The following is a 21374-nucleotide window of genomic DNA, read 5'->3' as shown; positions in this document are numbered from 1 at the left end:
AAATGGAGGTTTGTTTAAATATGCATAGGGATTTGGGAATGAGCGCAGGTAACTTTTTTCTTTGGTTTTTACTGTATGTTTGAATATATGTTTGTCATATGTTAGACATGCATTAGTCTAGACGGCTTTATAAAATGATTGAAAACTTCAAGTGACCAGTGTCATACATAGGTTTGTTTAAAGGTTTACTGCTATTTTTACCTTTTTAAGCTCAGAGGTCCATTTTCTTAATTTAATTTTAAAAAAATGCAATTCAGAGTAGTTGGTAGACAGAATTTTGGCTAATCTCTAAAATCACCTTCCTCCAAAATGTTTAAATCCACCTCTGAATATATCTGAATGAGTTCCAAAACTGTTGCTGTGGTTGAAAACTCGCTACTACTTCCTTTAGAACATATTCACATTCACACAGTCACACATAAAATGACTTTGCACTCTCTTTCCATATCTTACCTCCAGCTCATAATTAAGTGTTCCATTGCTGAATGCTAAAATAGAGTGGGATTGATGTGTTTTAATCCGAAATTGGACACTCCAGTTGCTGTCTCCAACATGACGGTACCGTAAGAAACTTTGACCATCAAACCTCATTGCAGAACCTTGGATATTATAGAAGAAATCATGAAGTTATTGTATACTGAGATTGTAAGAAATGTACACAATCCAACAACCAAACATGGAGTGTTGAGCCAGCAAAATCTCCAAAGTTAAAGAAAGTTGCTATGAATTACATAAGAGGGTTCTGACTGGTGTGATGGCTTTTAAACATAACTCATAACTCTACCATGTATATACTAGAACTAGTGTAAAACCTTATATTCTCGACTTGAGGGAATGACATACAAAGGCCTATTAAATAAAGTGAATTTTAAATTTAAGACGTATGTAGCCAAACTGAGAAAAATGGCTGACTTAGACAATTTTTCCAGTTTGGCTATTTTTACTTTGAATTTAAAATTCACATTAGATTCTAACTTTAGTTAATAACCATAACTGTTGCACCAACTGCCTGACCAACTCTGCCCCAAATTTGGCAATTCTCTGACCACTCCTTTTGCTGGACCATCTCTCCAGATTACAAAACCCTGCTTCCTTATTTGCAGGATCTATATCTTCAAAGGCTGCCCAAAACGTCCCCTATACTTACCCCCAGTATGCCTTTTTAAAACCTCTGTGAAGAGGTGAATCTTAGGGGAGCTATTAGTAATGCAGAGAGATGGAGAAAGCTTAAGTTTAAAAATGAATTACATTTAAAGCCACTAGCCACTTTTCATTCAGGGCAATAGTAATTTTATTACTTGATAACTGTAAGCTAGAAAGCATGAAGATCAAATTTGACACTTCTGCTCTGGGAATTCTGCAATATATAATTTAGTGCAACATATATTTAGAGATATTGCATATCACCACACATTACATCATGCTATTTCCCAGACATTTAGCTAGTTAAAGCTTTAAAAGGCAGCAAATTGTTATATATTTCCAAAGCTGATGTTTTAGCTGTCACAACAAAATTAAGAATGGATATTAAGTGAGACATACCATTGCAAATGCAGACTTGTTGGAGTATATGTCGGGGAGTGATAACACTGAGCCTTGCAGTACTGTATGAAGACAAAACTGAAGAATCCAGCCCTATGGTTTCCTGACACGTGCGGTTTTTGCATTGTGAGCCCTGGCAAGGCAGATGAAACATCTTTTCAACCTGTAGACCCACTGACTGTCCAAGTTCATGTGATGATGAATTGATCTTATTAGACAGATCTTGGGGACTAAAAAATGAGTTTTTTGCTGTTCCTGCCACCAAAAGAACATCTAAAGAGGAGGACTCCTCATCTTTTTGGATGCTTGCCATCTGAATCTGCTGTCGGTCTGTTTTCAGTAGGTTCCCAAGAAATCTTTGCAAGCTTCGCCAATGATCACTTATGAATTCTTCTGGGGTCAGTTTCTCAAAACGTAGAACCAGTGACCTTTTAAGCGACTCCTCATGAAAACACCACACATATATGTGAACAGGCGCTACAGAAGAAAATGTTCCATCAGTGACAGTAACATCAAAATTGTAATCTCCTTGGTGAAGACTTTCAAGGGCAACAATTTTCCCATCAGAATTTCCCACTGAAAACAATCCTCTTTTCAGTTCCTCTTCAGCCAAGCTGTACATCAGTGTATCATGGGGATCTTGATCTGTGGCATGCAGTTTACCTAGTACACTGCCATGGAAAGCTGCCTCACTGGTGGTGATAAATATTTCCAAAGGCAACACAGAAGGAGAAAAACGACTTCGATCGATGACTTGAATGCTTGCAAATGTGGAGGACGCAAGGCGTGGGATACCACTGTCTGTAACCTAGAAACATATAGAAATATGAAAAATAAATAATACATTCGAAATTGTCAGTTTAGGTTGTTATTGTAGTTAACATCTTTACCATCACATTAAAATATGCTTTTGAAAGGATAAACACTTTTTAACAATTTTACTTTAATGAAGCAGTTTTTGTGTATAGATCGTGTCCCTGTAGTCTCACTGCTCAATTCCCTGCTATTAAGGAGTTATTTATGAGTGAAATCAATTAGGTTATACAGCCTTAGTCATACCTCCCTGCATGGGACTTTCCTAAACAGTTTCTGAACAGGAACCTAAATATTCTAGATTTCTGTATTGCACAGTCAGTTTAGTCTAGATTTTTTTTTTATATCCTGCTCTATTAATAGCATTCTAGAGCCTGCAGTAGCTTCGTGTGTGTGATTGAAGATCAATTTACAGAGAAGGAGATAAAAATGTATAAAGCAAGTTAACATCTGACAAATGAAAACATTTCCCCCAGGCTAGCTGTGTGAGTCACCGCCAGGGAATAAGTGGATAGGGCTGAAAAAGAAGAGAAGTCATTTAACTCATAAGAGACTTGAGCAATGAGACTGCATTAAGCTAAAGTTGTTTTGATGCATACAGTATCTCTATAAGACGTTATGTGTAGCACAAAGATTGGATTGTGGAAACTGAAAATAACTCTGGAAAAACTAGTGTTTGGTATAATATCACATTTACCATAGAATTAGCCATAATGGCTAACCTTGGCACTACAGAAATGGCTAAATTAATGGAAAAGAAGAAAATCTGCTGTGCCAAAGTGAAAATATAACAACTACCTCTGTGGTAAAGATTAGGCAACACTTAATGAATCATTTGAATTGGTCAATAATACCTTACTATATAATTTATTTATTTTATTATACTACAGTACCTTAATTTAACCATACTTTTCTGAAATAGTACACTGAGGAATTTAACCCCATTAAGGACCAAACTTCTGGAATAAAAGGGAATCATGACCTGTCACACACGTCATGTGTCCTTAAGGGGTTAAAATATATTTAATAAAAAATAATAACTTTTTGTTTTTACCATATAAATTTGCATTTCAAAGAAATAAGAACATGGGAGTTTCAGACTGACTCAGGAAAAAAAGTAACAGGTAAACTGGATCTCAACAAAAAACAAAATCAAAAGTAAAAAAAAAAAGTTGGATCAAATTTGCCAGGGCTGTCTAAAGGTTTAACCCTAATACTTTTTTACAAAGGAGAGAGAAGATGAGCTGGGCTACTGCCATGTGAATGGGAAACTGGAAATCAAAATTATATTCGGACCGGATACTTAGTATTCGTCAGTTAACAAGAAATGCAGCTAGATTTCGTATAATGGTCATTGACCAGAAACTACCATAGTGACAATAAACTAATGCCAGTGTCTAAATGCCAATGACCCAGAGCAATGAAAGGAAAATAAAATGAACATAATTTGTTAAATAACTGTTTTAAATATTTAAATACACATAATATTTTGAAGTAAGCCAAACATTAATCATTGATAGCTGTCTGAATTACCTGTATCTTTAATTGATATTTTTCTTTTAGATTCCTACTTATTACAGAGATAGTAGATAAAAGTCCATCTGTGCTGATCTGAAACACATTTCCATAATTTCCTTCTAAGATCTGAAAATGGAAGGGGGGGCCGTGTCTGGAAGAATCCTTATCTGTTGCCATGAGTTTTGTCACACTGCTACCGACAGGTGAGCCATCCTGTGTAACAAAGCAAACACAACATGTTCAAAACATGACTTACAACATTGCTTAAACAATAGAACCCATAGGCCTGTGATCATGTTAGCTATAATAATTACACAATGGATGCGCACATTCCAGCAGTGTATATTTTATATACCTGAATTACCAAGCTGTAATTGGACTGGAGGAACATAGGAGCATTATCATTCACGTCAGACACTTGGATTCTGACTGGAACCTCTGTGAAATGAGCTGGGAGTCCATTGTCAGAAGCACGAATTACAAGAGAGTAGCTGGACTTCTGAAAGACAAACAATAGCATGAAGCTTATATAAAGACAGGGAATTGTGCATGGAGTAATCATAACACAAAAATGTGTAGAATAAACATTGAATCAATTTACGTTTTTGGTGGTAATTAGGACTCCATATTTATTATTTCTGGATTTTCTTTCTAACTGCGTTACTTGATTTTTTTTGCATTAAATTTCCATTTAAGGAAGCACTACTCATCCACATGGATGCTTTCTGTGCTCATTTTATGCATTGCTTTATTTTTGTTATTTATAAACTTATGCTCAAAAGAAGGGACAATGGTGTACTAAAATACAAAATATGTGTCATATGATGCAGGAATACTATATATGTGGACCATACCATTTCTCTGTCCAGGATACTCAGAACTCGAATTTCTCCACGTTCTGGATGAATCGAGAAATGACCAAGTAGATCTCCTTTAATTATGGTGTATGTCACCTTGTTGTTACTGGGTCCATCCTGATCAACAGCTGAAACCTAAAAGTGGTAAACAAGAAGTATGAATGTATAATTGGTAAAACTGCGCAATCACTGAGCACATTTGGAGTTTGAGTCAATAAAAAAATGTGTTTTCAGGCTTGATTGTCTAAATATGATATGGACCATTACCATAAATGTTTTATGTGGACTTACTCACCACAAGGACAAGGTCTCCTACCACTGAATCTTCACTGATTTCGGCCTCATACTGCTCTTGGTTGAAGATAGGTTCATGATCGTTTACATCTGTAACATTTATCACTACAACAGTAACATCACTTAGTGGAGGGGAGCTGCTCCTTGTGCCTTCAATTGACAAATAGTACTGGTGGTGTACTTCAAAATCAAGGTTTCCATTTAAGTACAAAGTACCTTTAAAAGGAAAAGGAATAATATTGTCATGATTCTGTAACAATTAAATATATATGTCAAAACAAGGGAGATAAGTACTGAAATCTTGATGATAGTGGCAGATAGGCAGATTATATTCTATTCTATTATATAGGCAGATTATATTTTATAAATACACCACTTGAATAGTTCTATTTACAAAGATCAAGGGGAAGATCATGGGGAACCTTTAGAGCAAATTAAAATAAACTAAATAAATATTAATGAAGAATATATATAGAAGGCGTATGCCTGAAGTTGTGGGAGGGATTTTGTGCCTATTTAAACCCAGCTAATCCCCTTACTCACCTGTCTGCGACGATTTCGGAAATTCGCTTTCATTTCCGTTTTCACAGACCTCTGACGTCAATCTGCCGCGACGCTCGTACACAGCCCGCCGGTTTTCGTGAGTATCTTTCATCCGCATGGAGGCCATTCTGCAGTTCGCCCAAACCGTGAGTCCATTCGAATTAATCTTCGTTTTCTGCATACGTGCAGCACACATAAATATTCGTCGGTATGAGTTTCCCTGCGCAGCGGCCGGCCATTCGCATTTGCATGAACACTCGGTCGATTTAGCTTTCCACGTGTACTTTGGTCCACGCTAACCGGCTGTGAACTTTGTTTTATTTATTTACGTGCACTTTATGCTATCTCGAACGCAGCTAATTTCTACTCACACCAAATACAATCTGCAACTCCCATTAGTCTCAACCATTGCGGATAGGGTTTATGGGAGCTATAGTTTATCACTGATTGGAGGGATGATGTTACGGAAAGCAGATTTGCGAGGTTTATCAACTAAGCAGTGAGTTCTAGTGATGTGACAAGCTGTTTGCTCAATTCAAAGTAAAGTAGCGCAGACAGGTAGGCTAAGGGGGTGAATATTTGAAGTAGGCATTTCCCCCTTTATCTTGCACGTGGATTATCAGCGGGTGGTGCACTGACCCTTCGTAATATGTAACTCCATTAACCTCTGTCTCCTATACACTTCATAATTAGCTCGCTGACATAATGGATGAGTTTAAACTTTCCCTATCTCCTGTGCATGCCTGTTTTGCATCTTATTCAAATGTATCAATACCACTCCCCAGACCAGGGGAGCCGTCACTTAGCACTCCCGCTGCACCTCCAGCACGCTGGCAGTATACAAAGCACAGCTGTAGGTGGTTTTATGCTCAGGTTCGTTTAGAATGCAAGCCCCATGATTATATTTTACAGCCTCTATAGCTTTTATGGGATGATCCTCCCCGAACCAGAAGGTTGCAACAGTCATGCATTGTACAGTGGACGCTGGGAATGTAGACTAGTTGTGGTTACGAAATAAATTCAGCAATACTGTGGAAACATAGTTCCCTCGCAGGTCGCGCACGTCGAATGTGCCATTCAGAGATGCGACCTGCTGCTGTCTAGTCATTTGGAAGCTGCACACTTTAAAGGTACGTCCTTAAGTGGCTTCAATGGGCATAACATCACTTCTGGTTCTGAGTTGGTCATGGCACACGGGCAACCTCATTTCCACACTTTCTGACGTCGCAGGGGTGACGTGGCCCAATCAGAATCTACGTAACCCTATTTAACATGTCCCTAATTCTGTATTTTCTATCTTAGTTGCCATTTCAGCATTTTTTTGTGCATTTTCTGTTTTTGACCATGTCTAGCTTATTGGATTTTTGAGTATCTCTGTGAACCTGTTCTATGATTTCTGATTATCTTTATCTTTAACCTGGCTCATACCTTCACTTATCCGTCTATATGTATTCTTTGCACTTGCTAATATTTTGACTTCTCTCTCTATTTTGTATGTTAAGCCGTGTCATTCTAAGGTCCGGTAATACGTCTACCTCTACGTCTCTCATCTATCGTGAATCTACAGCTGAGCTGGTCAAGAGCCACCAGCTCTCACAGCCTATCACTAACATCCTTTACTAACATCCAAATTCAGACAAATTTCTACAGGAAATGTGGAAATTAAATAACTGCATTATCTCGGCAACAGAAGGGTTAGGGGTTATAGTATAGTCCTGAATTTCTCAGATTACTATTGATAACTCTCTGACAAAAAAAACCCCAGAAGGACTAGACCTAAACACTGTTTGTAGCAAAACCACTACAATGAGTTGCAATGGGTACAGTGCTATGAATGTCCCTTTAATGTTTTTAATTTCTGAAATATCATGTTTCTTCTTGCACATTGATTTACTTGTAGTGCAGGCCAGCGGTTAGTTTGCATATATAGCCCCACACTACTAGCAAATGTAGACACCACTAAATAGGTTTATTAAGTATACTAAACTATAACTATGTTGTAATTGGGACAGGTCCACGTCTAACGTTAGATGTCATATCGAAATACAGATCTATTTTTCAGTAAACAGTTTATAGGCATGTGTTCAAGACTGTTTGTCTTTACTTTCTTTTGATTAAAAAAAAACAAAACACTTGGCATTGTTGTTTAGCGTGTCTGCATTCTTTCTGGTGAGTATTTAACCATTTGTTTTTGGCAGAAACCTTCAATTCCATTATTGGTAAATATCCCACAATTATTACCCAACAGACAATAGTGTATTTAGAAAAACAAATGTGGAAAGTAAACCAGCTGAATGAGCATTGCTAAACTAGGTTCTTAGAAAATACTAGTGAAACAGATACAAGAAGAGACATTATAATGTGAGAAATGACTTTAAAGGGACATTCTATGCATCAAGAGAACTTCAGCTTAAAAAAGTGGTTTTGGTGTATAGATCATGCCCCTGCATTTCACTGGTCACGTCTCTGCCACTTAGGAGTCATATGACTTTATTTCCACCTCCCCTTACTGTGACTCACATAGTGTCCTTATACATTTCCTGAAAAAAAACCTGTTCATTTGGTATTTTAAGTACAGGGTAATAGATGATCTCTTATCCTGCTATGTTAATTACCTCCCAGTGCAAAACTGCCTCTTGCATGACATTAGATGGAGATGGATGAAGAAAGAATATATCAAACTTTCAGAGAAAAAACAATAATTTCTTAAGAATTAGAGAATTATATTTTGCGACCTGTTGGAGCACAATGTGAATATTTTATTTTATTCATATTGGTCTCTAATGTTTTTGGAAAACATTTTCAAATTAATACAATCTGTTAAAAAAAAGTTTTTCAAATGATTTAGCAACAGAGGTCACTATTAACAGACTTGGACAGGCCTGGACAGGCCATCAGGCAAATGGCAAATGTCCGGTGGGCTGCTATGACAAAGGGCAGGAAATTACCAGGAAGATCAAAATACCTCCCCGAAAAAAGCAACTAAGTCCCTTGATGGGCTGATGAGTAGATGAGAGACAAACTCATGCAGAGTGGTGCTCGGAGCATCAGACCTCATGTCTGTCTAGGGGTCAAGTGCTATAATATTGCGAACTACGGTCACTGAGAGCATTGCTGCGGCAATGGCAATGCTCTCATAATGCTGGAGCTCATCTGAAGCAATGTGCCACCAGTTGGAGAGTGCTTCCAGCCCACTTGACCACCATAATGTTCCCCCTCCCTTGGCCAAAGGTTACAGAAGTAACAAAAGGGGCAGGATGGAGGGAATATGCATTTCTACCCTGGGCTTTTATTTAAGAGTGTAACAAAATAACATAAAATTACATCTTAAGCTCTAGCCAACAGTGATTCCTTGGTGCCCACAAGAAAGCAGTAGCAATCATATATGACAATGTGAAGAAGGAAGACCCACATGGTTTCCTCTGGAGTGGTCTTGCTCTGGTCAGAGGTTATTTTTTCTGCATCTGTTAATAGTAGATCACATTTAGTATGTTGACCCTTATGTTAGATTATAAAAAGTAGCATACCTTTGGAACACTGCGATATGAGTGAAACAATGTCATTGCAACTAGTCTTAACTGATTTATATTACAATGGCTAGAGAAAGACCACCCAATAGGAAACATTAGCAGTCTCAACTCAATTACCCATTAAGAAGTATTACAGAATTTTGCAATATCTTTTTTTTTTGTACTAAGAATGTTGTCAAATATCAAGGTTTTGTAAGTTGTTCCATTTATACATTTTTATAAAATGTTGTTTGTCAAATAAAAATGTATTACATGATACTGTAATAATTAGCATAAACATAATTTAATTCATATGGGTAACCTATATATATATATATATATGTTTATATGTTCAAGCTACCAGAGCACCAGGTACTGGATGGATTGTTGGAGTGCAAGAGCTTTATATATATATATAAATGGTGGTCTAAAATATTGGTCTGAAATGTCACTTCCTTTGTTCGAATAATCTGGTCTATTTCCCTAAAGCAGTTATTATATATATATGGTATATTTATATTACAATTTTACCAACAAATTGTGTAAGGAACTGTAAAACAACTAATCTATTTAATGGAGCTCTTATTTTGAACCTTTTTTTACCTGTATCTGGAATGAGGCTGAATATACCATCTTCATTTCCATTCAAGATTTCATATTTCAGCTTTACACTTTCATCCTTGTCTTCGGTTAGATCCAGAAGATTTAACAGTTGGGAGCCAATGGCCTTGTCTTCTGGTACCACAATAACTTTTTCAGGACTCCCAAACACAGAACGAAAGTAACTCAGAGCAACCACAGACACTGTAATAGTTGTGCATGTTTTGAGAGGGCTTGGAGAGCCTTGATCTGTTGCACATGCAGTTAGATAAAGTACTTCTTCTATGTCTTCCAAATGTTTCTGCAAACGAGTTACTCCAGTGGTTTCCTCAATTGAGAATAAACCATTGGCAGAGTTTGGGAGGGAATACAAAACTTCTGAGTTCAAGCCTAAAATGGAAAACACACATTAGCTTATTGCTTTGTATATTCTGGAAGCTACAGCTTGTTTCTAATTGTACTGATATATTACAGGATTAATTTTCTATCAATATGTGACATGGTGGAATCCACCAGGTACCTAAATACAAGGTAATACTGGATAAGTCTTTAATGAATGGAGATTTTAATTACAAAGAAATAGGCTGGGACAGAGAGACTAGTAGTTCAGCTAGGGGACATGAGTGTTTGAACACGTTAACTAATGCCTTCATGTCTGAATTAGCAGAATTACCAACTAAAATAAATACTTGCATGTGTGTAATAATAACAAACTATTTTGACCTGTCATCAAACATTCAAGCAAAGGGAGCATTTGTAAAACAGTAATCATAACAATTATAATTATTAATCAATTAAAAAACAAATTCATATGAGTTTCACAAAAAGTAGGGGTAGTTGAAGCAACTCCCCTAGCTAGATGTGTGCCCAAAAATGAAATTTGACCTAGTGTAAAGTAAGTTTATAAAAGTTTATTACATACTTTTCAAATAAAAAAATATGTCTTATATTGGTTTGTATATTTGTTTAACCCCTTAAGGACACATGACATGTCTGACATGTCATGATTCCCTTTTATTCCAGAAGTTTGGTCCTTAAGGGGTTAAAGGTGTTTAGGTGTTTGCTTGCTGGATTAAAAAATAATTGTGGTAATTGTCCCTTAAACTCTTCTTATTCTGAACTAGAAAAATAATCTCAATATTTTTACATGTTGGCATTTATAAAATCTGATTAAAGATAGCAAAAAGTCTTAAGTCATGCAGAGTTTCACTGGAGATTGTTTCCATTTATTATTATTCTGGAAACCGGGGATACCACAATTTACCTTCATCAGGATCTCTAGCAAAGACAACAGCTACGGGAGTTTTCACAGTAGTGTTATCAAACACAGTCACGGAATAGTGTGCCATGGAGAATAAAGGGGCATTATCATTCACGTCTTCAAGTTTGAGGACAATATCTGCTTGGCAGGAGAGTCCTCCTCCATCGGTGGCCTTTGCAACAAGATTATATGATGCTTTCTGCTCTCGATCCAATGGTGCCAATGTTGTGAGTTCACCTGCAAAATATATTTTTTTCCATTAACATAAAAAATAAGTATAAGAAAAGAAAATATAGGCAAGGACACATAACGTTGAATTTGTTTTTAAAAAGAATATAACATAACAAATATAACAAATACTTGTATCCATTATATACATTCTATTAATTTTTCTATCATAACAAAATATAATTTATTCTCTATACATCCTAAACACCTTCCTGAAACATCACACGAGTGCAGATAAATATATGTCATCTGAAGGTAATTCAGATCTTTCTCCTTTCATATTCTTTTTGAGATAAGAAAATACAGGTTGGCAGGGGAGACAACAAAGCATGATGCTGAATTCGTAAGAACCAGATAAGCTGTTAGTGTCTTCCACTAAGGTATGAGGCCTCCACCTTCAATGAATTACCTCTGGCACAGAGCAGGAAGTTATATCATACATAAGGCCATTGAACAAAAGGTCAATTGTTGAGGCTAATGATTACTAACTCACTCTTATATAACCATTACCCACTTACGCCCATATACTGCATGTTTTTATACACACTCCACCTACCTACAAATAAAAAAATTTATACCAAAAAGTATTTAAATTACAAATCATTTTACAATATAAGGGTTGTGTTTGAAGTCTCTCGGCATGTATATTTTGTAATTTTCAAGATTTGCATTATGCAACAGTGCAAGGTATAATTTTCTGACAGTAAATGGGATATCCAGGAAATGAATACCTTTGGGCAAGAAAGTCTAAAATATTGGTCTGAAATGTCACTTCCTTTTTTCGAATAATATGGTCTATTTCCCTAAAGCAGTTATTCATTACTTTGCATGCAATTAAATCTGTTTCCTGTGCTAAAGATGCTACACCAATTATTTTTTCTGAAAACCAGTACAGTGCCTGATGTGATGTGATGGACAGTTTAACCAAACATATTTATTTATGATATCAGGAACAAATAGTGCATCCTGCATACATTTAAAATGTCAAAGTGGCTAGTTCTAAATGCTTACAATACAATGCTAGTGACAATGCTTTACTGTTGTGTTAAGAAAAGCATACAGTGGAATTACTGCTGCATGAATGAGGGTGAATATGATATGTGGGCAGCTTAATGTAAGGCTAGTTTTTGTGTTAGGTTGTGGGACTCTAGGGTGTTACGGTGGTGGGTTCTTTACTGCGGGTTAGGGAGAACCTGCTAGCAAGATGCTCTGGAATTCTAATTGATTCTGAGCTGGAAAAAGTGGACCCTAACTCTAAGCTCCCTGTAACTGTAACCTGCATTATACTTAAACCTACATCCCAGGGTTCACTGATGCACCCCCAATTAAAATACAACAGAGGAACCGATACTGTAATGACAACCATAATTATACATTGTTCTATAATTATTTTAAAATATTTTTAATGCTTTGACATTATAGTATATACTCCTAATTAGCCGCATTTTGAATCCAATGTTTAAATGTTGCTGTTTTAAAATTGTATCATTGCACTCATATTAAAAGTTTTGGTTGTCATAATTTCGATGAATGTATAATTCTAAACTCTAGAAGTAAAATCAAGGCTTACAACACAGAAAAGCTTAGAATATTTCTAGTTTAAAATAGACATCTGATTGAAAAAAAGATTGAGGAAATACTCAGCATTGCAGAAAACTATGATAGTATGAAAGATATCTTACCTGTATGAGGATCCAGTCGGAACTGGTTATCCCCAAGACCATGAAGCGTGTATGATATCTGAGCGTTGTTGCCAACATCCGGGTCTTTGGCTGATATTTTAAGGATAAAGAGGCCAGGAGGGGCATCCTCAGAAACTGTTGCTGTGTATAGCATCTGATAAAAAAAAGAATTATCTGAGTATCTTGCATTGCAATCATTCATCCATAGCAAGAACGTGAGTTCCTAAGCAAGCAAGGTGAATAATGACTGTTTTAGCTACATCAGTGCTATTTTTGGATGGGTTTTGATAGACTGTCTCTTTATCGCTAAGAGAAGCCAAAACAGAACCTTGTGGAAACAAGCATGCATAAAATGGTACTCTTTATCTGTGAGATGAGGATAATTAATAGTGCTCTTTTCTGTGAGCGGTTTGAGGACTGAGTCAGACCTGAGACACAACTGCCAAAACTATGTAATATCTGTCAATCACAGTAATCATGGAGGCTTGTAGTGCCTCTTCTTTAATGTCTTTTAGATGGTTGGAAAGTTATTACCCCATCTTTCATGCTAGATTATCAGTCACTCATACAATGAAGTTGCACAACCCTCCAGACACATTTTCTCCTCAAAAACATCATGCATCTGGATAAATCTGTTTAAGTTTAAGGGAAAATAGCATGTTGGCCCCAATCAGTGTTGAGAAAGCGGCTCTAAAACTCATGGAATGTCCAAAATCAATTAAAGAGCATCCATTATTTTTGTAGGAATTGAAGACATTGATTATTGGCAGAGCCTTCCCCCATTAGTGCAAACCTCAAACCTCCAGTTTGTACTTTGCTGGTATTACTAACAGATTCCTAGTGTATGAAGGCAGTTCTTTTCCTGGATATGTGTGATAGAGAGAGAGAGAGAGAGAGAGAGAGAGAGAGATAGAGATAGAGAGAGATAGATAGATAGATAGATACAATTTATATCTATCTATCTATAAGAACTACATTAAGTGGACTGACTAATGGAACCTCTTGGGTGGAGTTCACCAAACCATTCTCTCACTAATGAAAAGACTTTCCTGAAAAAAATGGATGCCTGCATGTAAGGCATGTATGCATATACCAACTCATGTGAAATATGCATACATTAAAACTGGCTTGCTTATATACAAAAATAAAGAAAGAGTACATGTGTACTGATTCCAACTGGCCAACCTGGTAGACATGATATTCCTAAGATATATCTGAACATATGGTACTGCTTTTTCTAAATATGGAAAAAACATGCATGTTCCAAGTTGCTAACTATTAGTATCAAGTATATGCAATGTTCTAGAGTTTATTTACCTGCTGGCATTGAGGGTTGTTGTCGTTAATGTCAAGCACAGTAATTTCTACTTCGGAAGTGGCTTGAAATTTGCCATCAGATGCTGTCACTTTGAGGAAATGTTTCTCTACTTCTTCTCTGTCCAAAGGTTTCTTTGAAGAGACAACCCACTGATCTCCAACTTCATTAATGCTAAATTGACCATAAATGTCTCCATCTAGGAGGCAAAAGTATAGTGTAAGGAAATATGATTTATTTTTTTTGTGGCTTGCTACCATGTTTACAAAGATATGTTCTTCATGACCTTTCCATTTTACCATAACCTATAGAAAACTCTTCCTATTAGGTGATAGGAAATCCCAGTAACTCAGTTTCATTAATTATTTGCACGTAGTCAGACAAATTAATCAGTGGGTTGCAAAATAGGACATAGGATTGTAAATTTAGTGAATATCTCTAAACATTTTGCCTCAAACTTAAACTTACTTTTTCCCCCCCACAAATTGGCAGACTGAGGCCTCGTGTAATAAACTTGCCAAATTATTAAATACTCCTAGAAAACTTTTCAAATGATTTATCTACAGAAGTCACAATTAAAGTCTATGGAAATGTTTGTAGACAATTCATTTGTAAAGTTTTTCTAACAGTATTGAATATTTGGAAAGCTTATTAAATCGAGGCCATGGTGAATAAGCTTTACTATTGTTAAAGGCACACTCCTGGAACACAGCTTCCTAAAGCACTTTAGAGTTTAACAGAGTGTATTATTCTTACTTTATAAAAGTGCTGATTTCAAGAGAAATTAAAGCTGCACTTTGTCACAGGATAAATTTGCACTTTTACACAGTGTTTGGGTTTTACCCTCCTGACTGTCAATCAGACAGCTAGGAGAATGTCATTCCTGATATGTACTGCTGATCAAAAGCAGAACACAGCTGCGGAGAGGGACCATCTTGCCACAGGATTGGAGGTAAGTTAACCTTCTTTCAGGAAGTGAAGGTGTACCCAGTAATTTAAATTGATTTTTACAAATGGCAACATTACAAATAAATGTTTTTAAACGAATGCTGGAGCATTCCTTTAAAGGGTTACTCCAACTCCGATAAAAAAAGTAAATTCAATTCTAAATGCCCTATGTGGCATACCTATTAGGCCCCCTGCCGTAGAAACCAATTTGCTGGCTTATAGCGTATGTGCGCACTCTGGGGGGAGTGGGGAGGAGAATGGAGGGAGGATTTCTCCCATGTTTTGAACCAGGGGAGGTAGGGCAGAGTGCCCACATGGAGGGAGGGGCAGCTACCTTCCCCTTGCAGGCTGAGATTTTTATGTTTGTCAGCAGCGTGCCATGCACACTGATGACAGATGTAAAGTATGAACAGAATTGACATTAGGCAACGTGGAACAGAGTTCCAGTTCACATGTGCCTGAGGGGAAATTAGCCGCTGGCACACAATAACTCTGAATGTGCAATGTTTCAACTGCTCATTTATACTTCTACCACCATGACCACTTCAAATCACTGAAGTGGTAATGGTGGTTGGAGTAACCATTTAAATTATTTTTTTTTAAAACAGTTAAAATAGTATAGTTAACTTAATTTTTTTAATAGTTCTATAGTCTAACATTTTTAATTCTGGTTGTTATATTGACAACAATGTTTTTAAAATTTGTTACAGGTAAAGTTGCAATATCAACATAAAATATTGTCAGGTTTCAAATAACAATCAGAATTACACCCTCTGTTTTATTATTTTATTCTCAAATGATTGTTTAACATCTCATAATTAATTAATTTTAAAGCCCCTAGATTTATTTTCTGTTAATTTGTTTTGAAACAATTTGGTGTCTGCTAATAAGTATCTGAACTGTATATAAAGTTTAGGGATTCAGATAGTCATTAAATACTTAAGTAATTTTACAAACCCCCTATTTAGCAGGAAGGGCCTAACAGTATGGTTCCTCAAATTTCCTCAGACCATTATCAAAAGTGCAAAAGTTATTAACTTGTAGCTATTCACATGCTTACTATTGTGCTTCTGAAAAATGGTTACAGTGACATGGCTTTTTATCAAAAGAATAGTCCAATATGTTTAGGGATATCAAGTCAGTAAGAATTAGAAATATGAAAAAAAAAAAATCCCAGATAGTTTTCCTTTAGGATAAAATGAAAGTGAAACATATCTTACCTGTGATGTAACACGTCACTTTTCTGTTGTTCTCTGACATATCATTGTCCCATGTCTTGAGAGTAGCAATTATATGTCCTGCTGGACTATTCTCTGCTATATATCCTTTGTATACTTCACTAGTAAACCGTGGAGGGTTATCGTTTTCATCGGTAACGGTCACCTCCACCATTGTTTCTGAAGACAAACGAACTTTCTTGCCTTGGTCAGAAGCCACCACAGAGAAACGGTATATCTGCTGTTCTTCACAATCTAGCTGTTGTAGTGTTGTAATCCACCCATTGTCACTGTCAATTGTGAACAGTCTATTGATTTCCTTGGTATTTGCTTTCAGACTGTAAGTCACCATCCCATCAATCCCTGTGTCTTGGTCATTAGCAGTGACTTGTATTACTGTAGTTCCAGCAGGCATATTTTCTGTAAGTGAGGCTCTGTATAGGTCTGATTCAAAATCTGGCTTATTGTCATTAATGTCTTTTACTTGGATACTTACTGATACCAAGGATACAAGTTCTTTTCCTAAATGAGGACTGTTAGCTTGCACATCAATAAGGTACCATTTGTTTTGTTCATGATCTACACCTTTTTTTACTATTAAGGCTCCTGTGTGCTTATCCAAGCTAAATACACCATCTTTGTTGCTTTCTGGAGTGGTACCCTCTACTAAGCTATATATAATCGGTTCTACTGCTATTGCTTTTACCAACCCTACCTCTGAGCCTGCAGGTATGTCTTCAGGAGCTGAGAAACTATAGAGCGGTTCAGAAAATCTGGGTAGTTGAACCTCTGTAGGCACAATTTGTAGATGGACAGGAACTAGAGAGCTCCAATGAGGTGGTGCACTATCTTTTGCTATAACTGTGAAACTGATAGCTTGGTTTTCTAGTCCTAAAAGACTCTCCTTTGCCATGATAACACCATTAGAAGGATTTATGTGAACAAGGTATTCATCAGATGTTTCAATTGAATAAGAGACATCAGCATTTAGTCCTTCATCGGGATCATAGGCAACTACTTGAATGATGGGGGTTCCTTTGCTGAGATTAGACTGGACAGACAGAGTGTACTCTGTGGCTGTAAACTGAGGTGGATTGTCATTCTCATCAGTTAGAATTATTATTACAGTGCAAAATGCTGCCCTACCTCCTCCATCTTGACCCATCACTTTGATACCTATCACTTTCTCAGTTGCATTCTCTCGATCAAGTTTCTTCAGTGTAGCAATATGCCCTTTATTATTAATTGAAAACTTATCAGAGGCTAACTTGTTAATTATTGTGTAAGTCACAGTTCCATACTGACCATCATCAGGATCAGTTGCCAACAGATCTATCACTTTGGTGCCGATTTCTGAGTTTTCAGCAAGTTCCACTTCATACATATCCTGATGGAAGTATGGACTATGCTTATTGGCATGGGTAACATTGATATACACAGGTACAGTGGTCCTGTAGACACCATCTGAAGCTGATACTTGCAAAAGGTATGACAAATCTAATCTGTTCCTACATAGGTTAGACAAGGAGATAATGCCGGATGTCCTGTTGATGGTAAAATGACGATTATTGTTCCCTGATAGAATGAGATACTCCAGCTTTCCAGCATCTATACTGTCTAGATCAAATGCCTGAACTTTTATAACAATATGTCCACAGTTGGCCAACTCACTAACATTGGCTTCATACTGTTGCTGCCTAAATTCTGGAGGGTTGTCATTCACATCAGAAACATTAATAACTACTAAAGCATCAGTGTGCAAAGGAGGTAATCCATTGTCTACTGCTCTTACTTTGAATTGGTAATGACATCTCAATTCATAATCAAGTTCTTGAGCTGTTGTTATTTCACCAGTTTTGGAGTTAATATGGAAAAAATCATTAATGCCATCTGTGTTGTTTCCTATGATGTAATAAGACACATCTTTATTTTTACCTGAATCTAGGTCTGAAGCCAAAACTTGAATTATTGGCCTGTAAGGGGGCAATTTTTCCTTCACATGGCTAATGTAGACCATCTTAGAGAAAGTTGGTGAGTGATCATTAACATCTTCCACATTTATTAAAACTCTTGCTTCTGAGAAAAATCCAAGTGCTGTATCAGTTGCTCTTACGGTAAGAGCATGTTTTGTTTTGGATTCATAATCCAGGGAGCCTGCAATACTGAGAGCACCAGTCTTGAAGTCGATGCTAAACAGAGCAAGAGCCTCATTCTCAACAATATGGTAAATTACACGAAATCCTTCTGGGCTCCGAGCTTGGATATGCATAATAGGTGTAAAAATAGGTACATTTTCTGGCACTGTAACAGTGTAATAAAGGCTTTGAAATATTGGGTGGGACTTATTTCTTACAATTACCACTACTTCCTCTTCTGAATATAAAAATGGCTGTCCATTGTCTTTGGCACCTACTCTTAAAACATACTGATTTAATGCTTCGTAATCAAAGGGGTGTCTCAGAACAATATCTCCCAATTTGGGGTCTATTCTAAAATACTTATAGTCCTCATTAAACCAGTATGTAATAGCACCATTCCTCTCCACATCCTTGTCAATTGCAGATACTTGGAAAATGACATCCCCTGGTTCTAAACCATCCTCTACTGGAATATAATATGGAGTATTTAAGAATTCTGGTGCATTGTCATTGACATCTTCGACATAGACTTCAACCTTACATTGGGCAATGCGGGATGGTCTTCTGCTGTCTCTTACTTCAATTGTTACATCATATTTGTCTTTAATTTCTCGATCAAATGGTAAACCTTTTGTTTGCAACACTCCAGAAGAACTACCTACCTGGAAATTATCAGTGAATGTTAAAACAGTGAAGTAAAGTGCTTCATTAAGCTGAACTCCAATCACATTTAGCATGTTTAAAAATATGACACGAGCATCATTTTCAACCACTGTTGCAGTGTAGTACTTGCTATCACATCTTAAGTTGGTATCTTGTATTTTTGTTACATTAACTTTCACCAGTGCATGTGCATGATACAATCCATCTGTAGCCTTTACGGAGAATTCACGTTGTGTTTCCAAAACTGAAGCATCATTCACAGATAAGATTCCTGCAGTTGGATCAATATAAAAGGCATCATCCGTGTTGCCTTCAGAAATGTTGTAGATCACTTCTGAGTCCAGATCCTCTGCTACCACTGTCAGGACATGCATGCCATTGTAAGCAGGAATATAAATATCTAATTCATAGGTGTCCTTTGAAAATTTGGGAGGAGAATCATTTACATCGGTCACTATTATGGAAATCTGTGCAGGTTCTGTGGCAAACAGACTTGGAATGCCTGTATCACGTACATACACATTGAAATGATAAACTGAAATTAGTTCATAATCTAACTCAGCAACAGTAGAGATAGTTCCCATATTTGGATTAATTTTAAAGAATTTCAGAACCTCTGGGTCAAGGATATAGTAGGTCAGTATGGCATTTGACTCTGTGTCATTGTCAGTTGCTTGAATAATTAATGGATTCTGATCAAGGTTGGTGACCATGGTGCCCACTGCAGCATCTTCACTAATTTGACCTAGATGTACTGTCTGTATGAAGACTGGGGAATTGTCATTCTCATCAATAATGTAGATAAACACAGTGGTTTCACTGTTAAAACCCATGGAGCTGTTGCCACGCACTTTCAGCTGGTAGGACGAGGTTGTCTCAAAATCCAGTTTCTTTTGGGTGGAAATAATACCAGAGTAGCAGTTAATGTAAAAAGCACCTTCTGTATTCCCTTCCTTTATTTCATAATTAATGGAAGACCAGGTTTTTGCAGAAACTATAGTAACGAAAGTACCTACTGGTACCGATTCACTAAGTTCCACAACATATTCCAAAGAAGTAAATTTTGGAGGTGACAGATCAGAAGATTTAACATGCACATTGACTGTAGCTATGTCCTTAAGTTGTGGTGTGCCTTGGTCTACAGCTGTGATGGTCATTGTGAGTCGATTCTTTGAAGGGTGCTCCATTCTTTTTACTAGGGTAATAACACCAGCAGCTGAATCAATGGCAAAATATCCATCTGCGTTACCTTAAAGAAAAATGACAAATGTAAATCTGGAATATAAACTCATGGATTAACAGTGTAGAAATATACACACGATATACAAAAAATATTTATAGGACAGTTCAAAGTAAGGCATTGACATCTGAGGAGTGAATGACAGGATAGAAGTGATAGAGAAAGATTTAAATCTTGTAGTCTTTAGTACACTTTCTCTTTCATGAATTATTTATCCAGAAAGCATAAACCTGAAACACGTTTCTCAAAACAAAATGTAATCAAAGTAAAATTTGAATCCATGGCTCAAGTGCCAACACTTTGCCTATGGTTGAGTTGCAGCAAATGGCCTTATGTTATGTTTTAGAATGACCAAGATACAAATTGATTAAGCAATAATTAAAAATAGATTCATAATTGACTAATTGTCTAATACAATTATTATATTCACTTACATGGACAGTTCAAAAAGTGAGAAAATTGAAGATGTTAGGGAGAACCCACTATGGTCTTTATTTCAATTATCACCTTGTGTGCTCCAGCAGAAATGAAAGGTAAAAACTAAAAAAAAAATAACTCTAGCATCCAGAGGAACTACAGTAGGGTAATGTGTTCAACACATTGAATAGTCAGTAGGTAAAATAAAATTATAACTCAATGCTTTTCTATTTTGCATTTTATTAGAACTTTGCTGCTTATGTTTTGAAGAACTTTCTTTAACCCCTTAAGGACACCTGACATGTGTGACATGTCATGATTCCCTTTTATTCCAGGAGTTTGGTCCTTAAGGGGTTAAAGGGCACATCGTTAGGGACTGCCTTATGGAAAGACTAGCACTATCAACAGAATTATTCACATGAACTGTACTGATTTTAAATTGCAAAGCTGATGCTAAAATAGCCAAGATGCAGCTATTGCAGAATTGGATTTTCTTTTCTACATCAGCTAATTTAGACTTAGTTTTCACCCTCCTGATTTTGTTACTATTCTGTATTACTTGAACAACCCTGTATATTATTTTGCTGCC

The 21374-nt window shown here is 36.6% G+C and overlaps 1 protein-coding gene across 1 annotated transcript in view; it reads right to left on the bottom strand.

The window, feature by feature from the left end:
- Window positions 1–21374, bottom strand: part of FAT2 (FAT atypical cadherin 2) — a 103343-nt gene that overhangs the window by 11324 nt on the left and 70645 nt on the right. The window contains exons 10-20 of the mRNA XM_063447863.1: window positions 16331–20377; window positions 14165–14361; window positions 12848–13001; window positions 10941–11174; window positions 9680–10066; window positions 5026–5240; window positions 4728–4865; window positions 4229–4372; window positions 3889–4086; window positions 1543–2350; window positions 454–599 (exon numbers count right to left, since the gene is read on the bottom strand). Of these exons, the coding sequence (XP_063303933.1) occupies window positions 454–599; window positions 1543–2350; window positions 3889–4086; window positions 4229–4372; window positions 4728–4865; window positions 5026–5240; window positions 9680–10066; window positions 10941–11174; window positions 12848–13001; window positions 14165–14361; window positions 16331–20377 (6668 nt within the window). The remainder of the gene's footprint in view (window positions 1–453; window positions 600–1542; window positions 2351–3888; window positions 4087–4228; window positions 4373–4727; window positions 4866–5025; window positions 5241–9679; window positions 10067–10940; window positions 11175–12847; window positions 13002–14164; window positions 14362–16330; window positions 20378–21374) is intronic.

This window comes from Pelobates fuscus, chromosome 3 (assembly GCF_036172605.1).
Source record: "Pelobates fuscus isolate aPelFus1 chromosome 3, aPelFus1.pri, whole genome shotgun sequence".
Classification (NCBI taxonomy): domain Eukaryota; kingdom Metazoa; phylum Chordata; class Amphibia; order Anura; family Pelobatidae; genus Pelobates; species Pelobates fuscus.
Note: the sequence above shows the minus strand (reverse complement) of the source record. Positions and strands in the feature narration are given on the sequence as shown.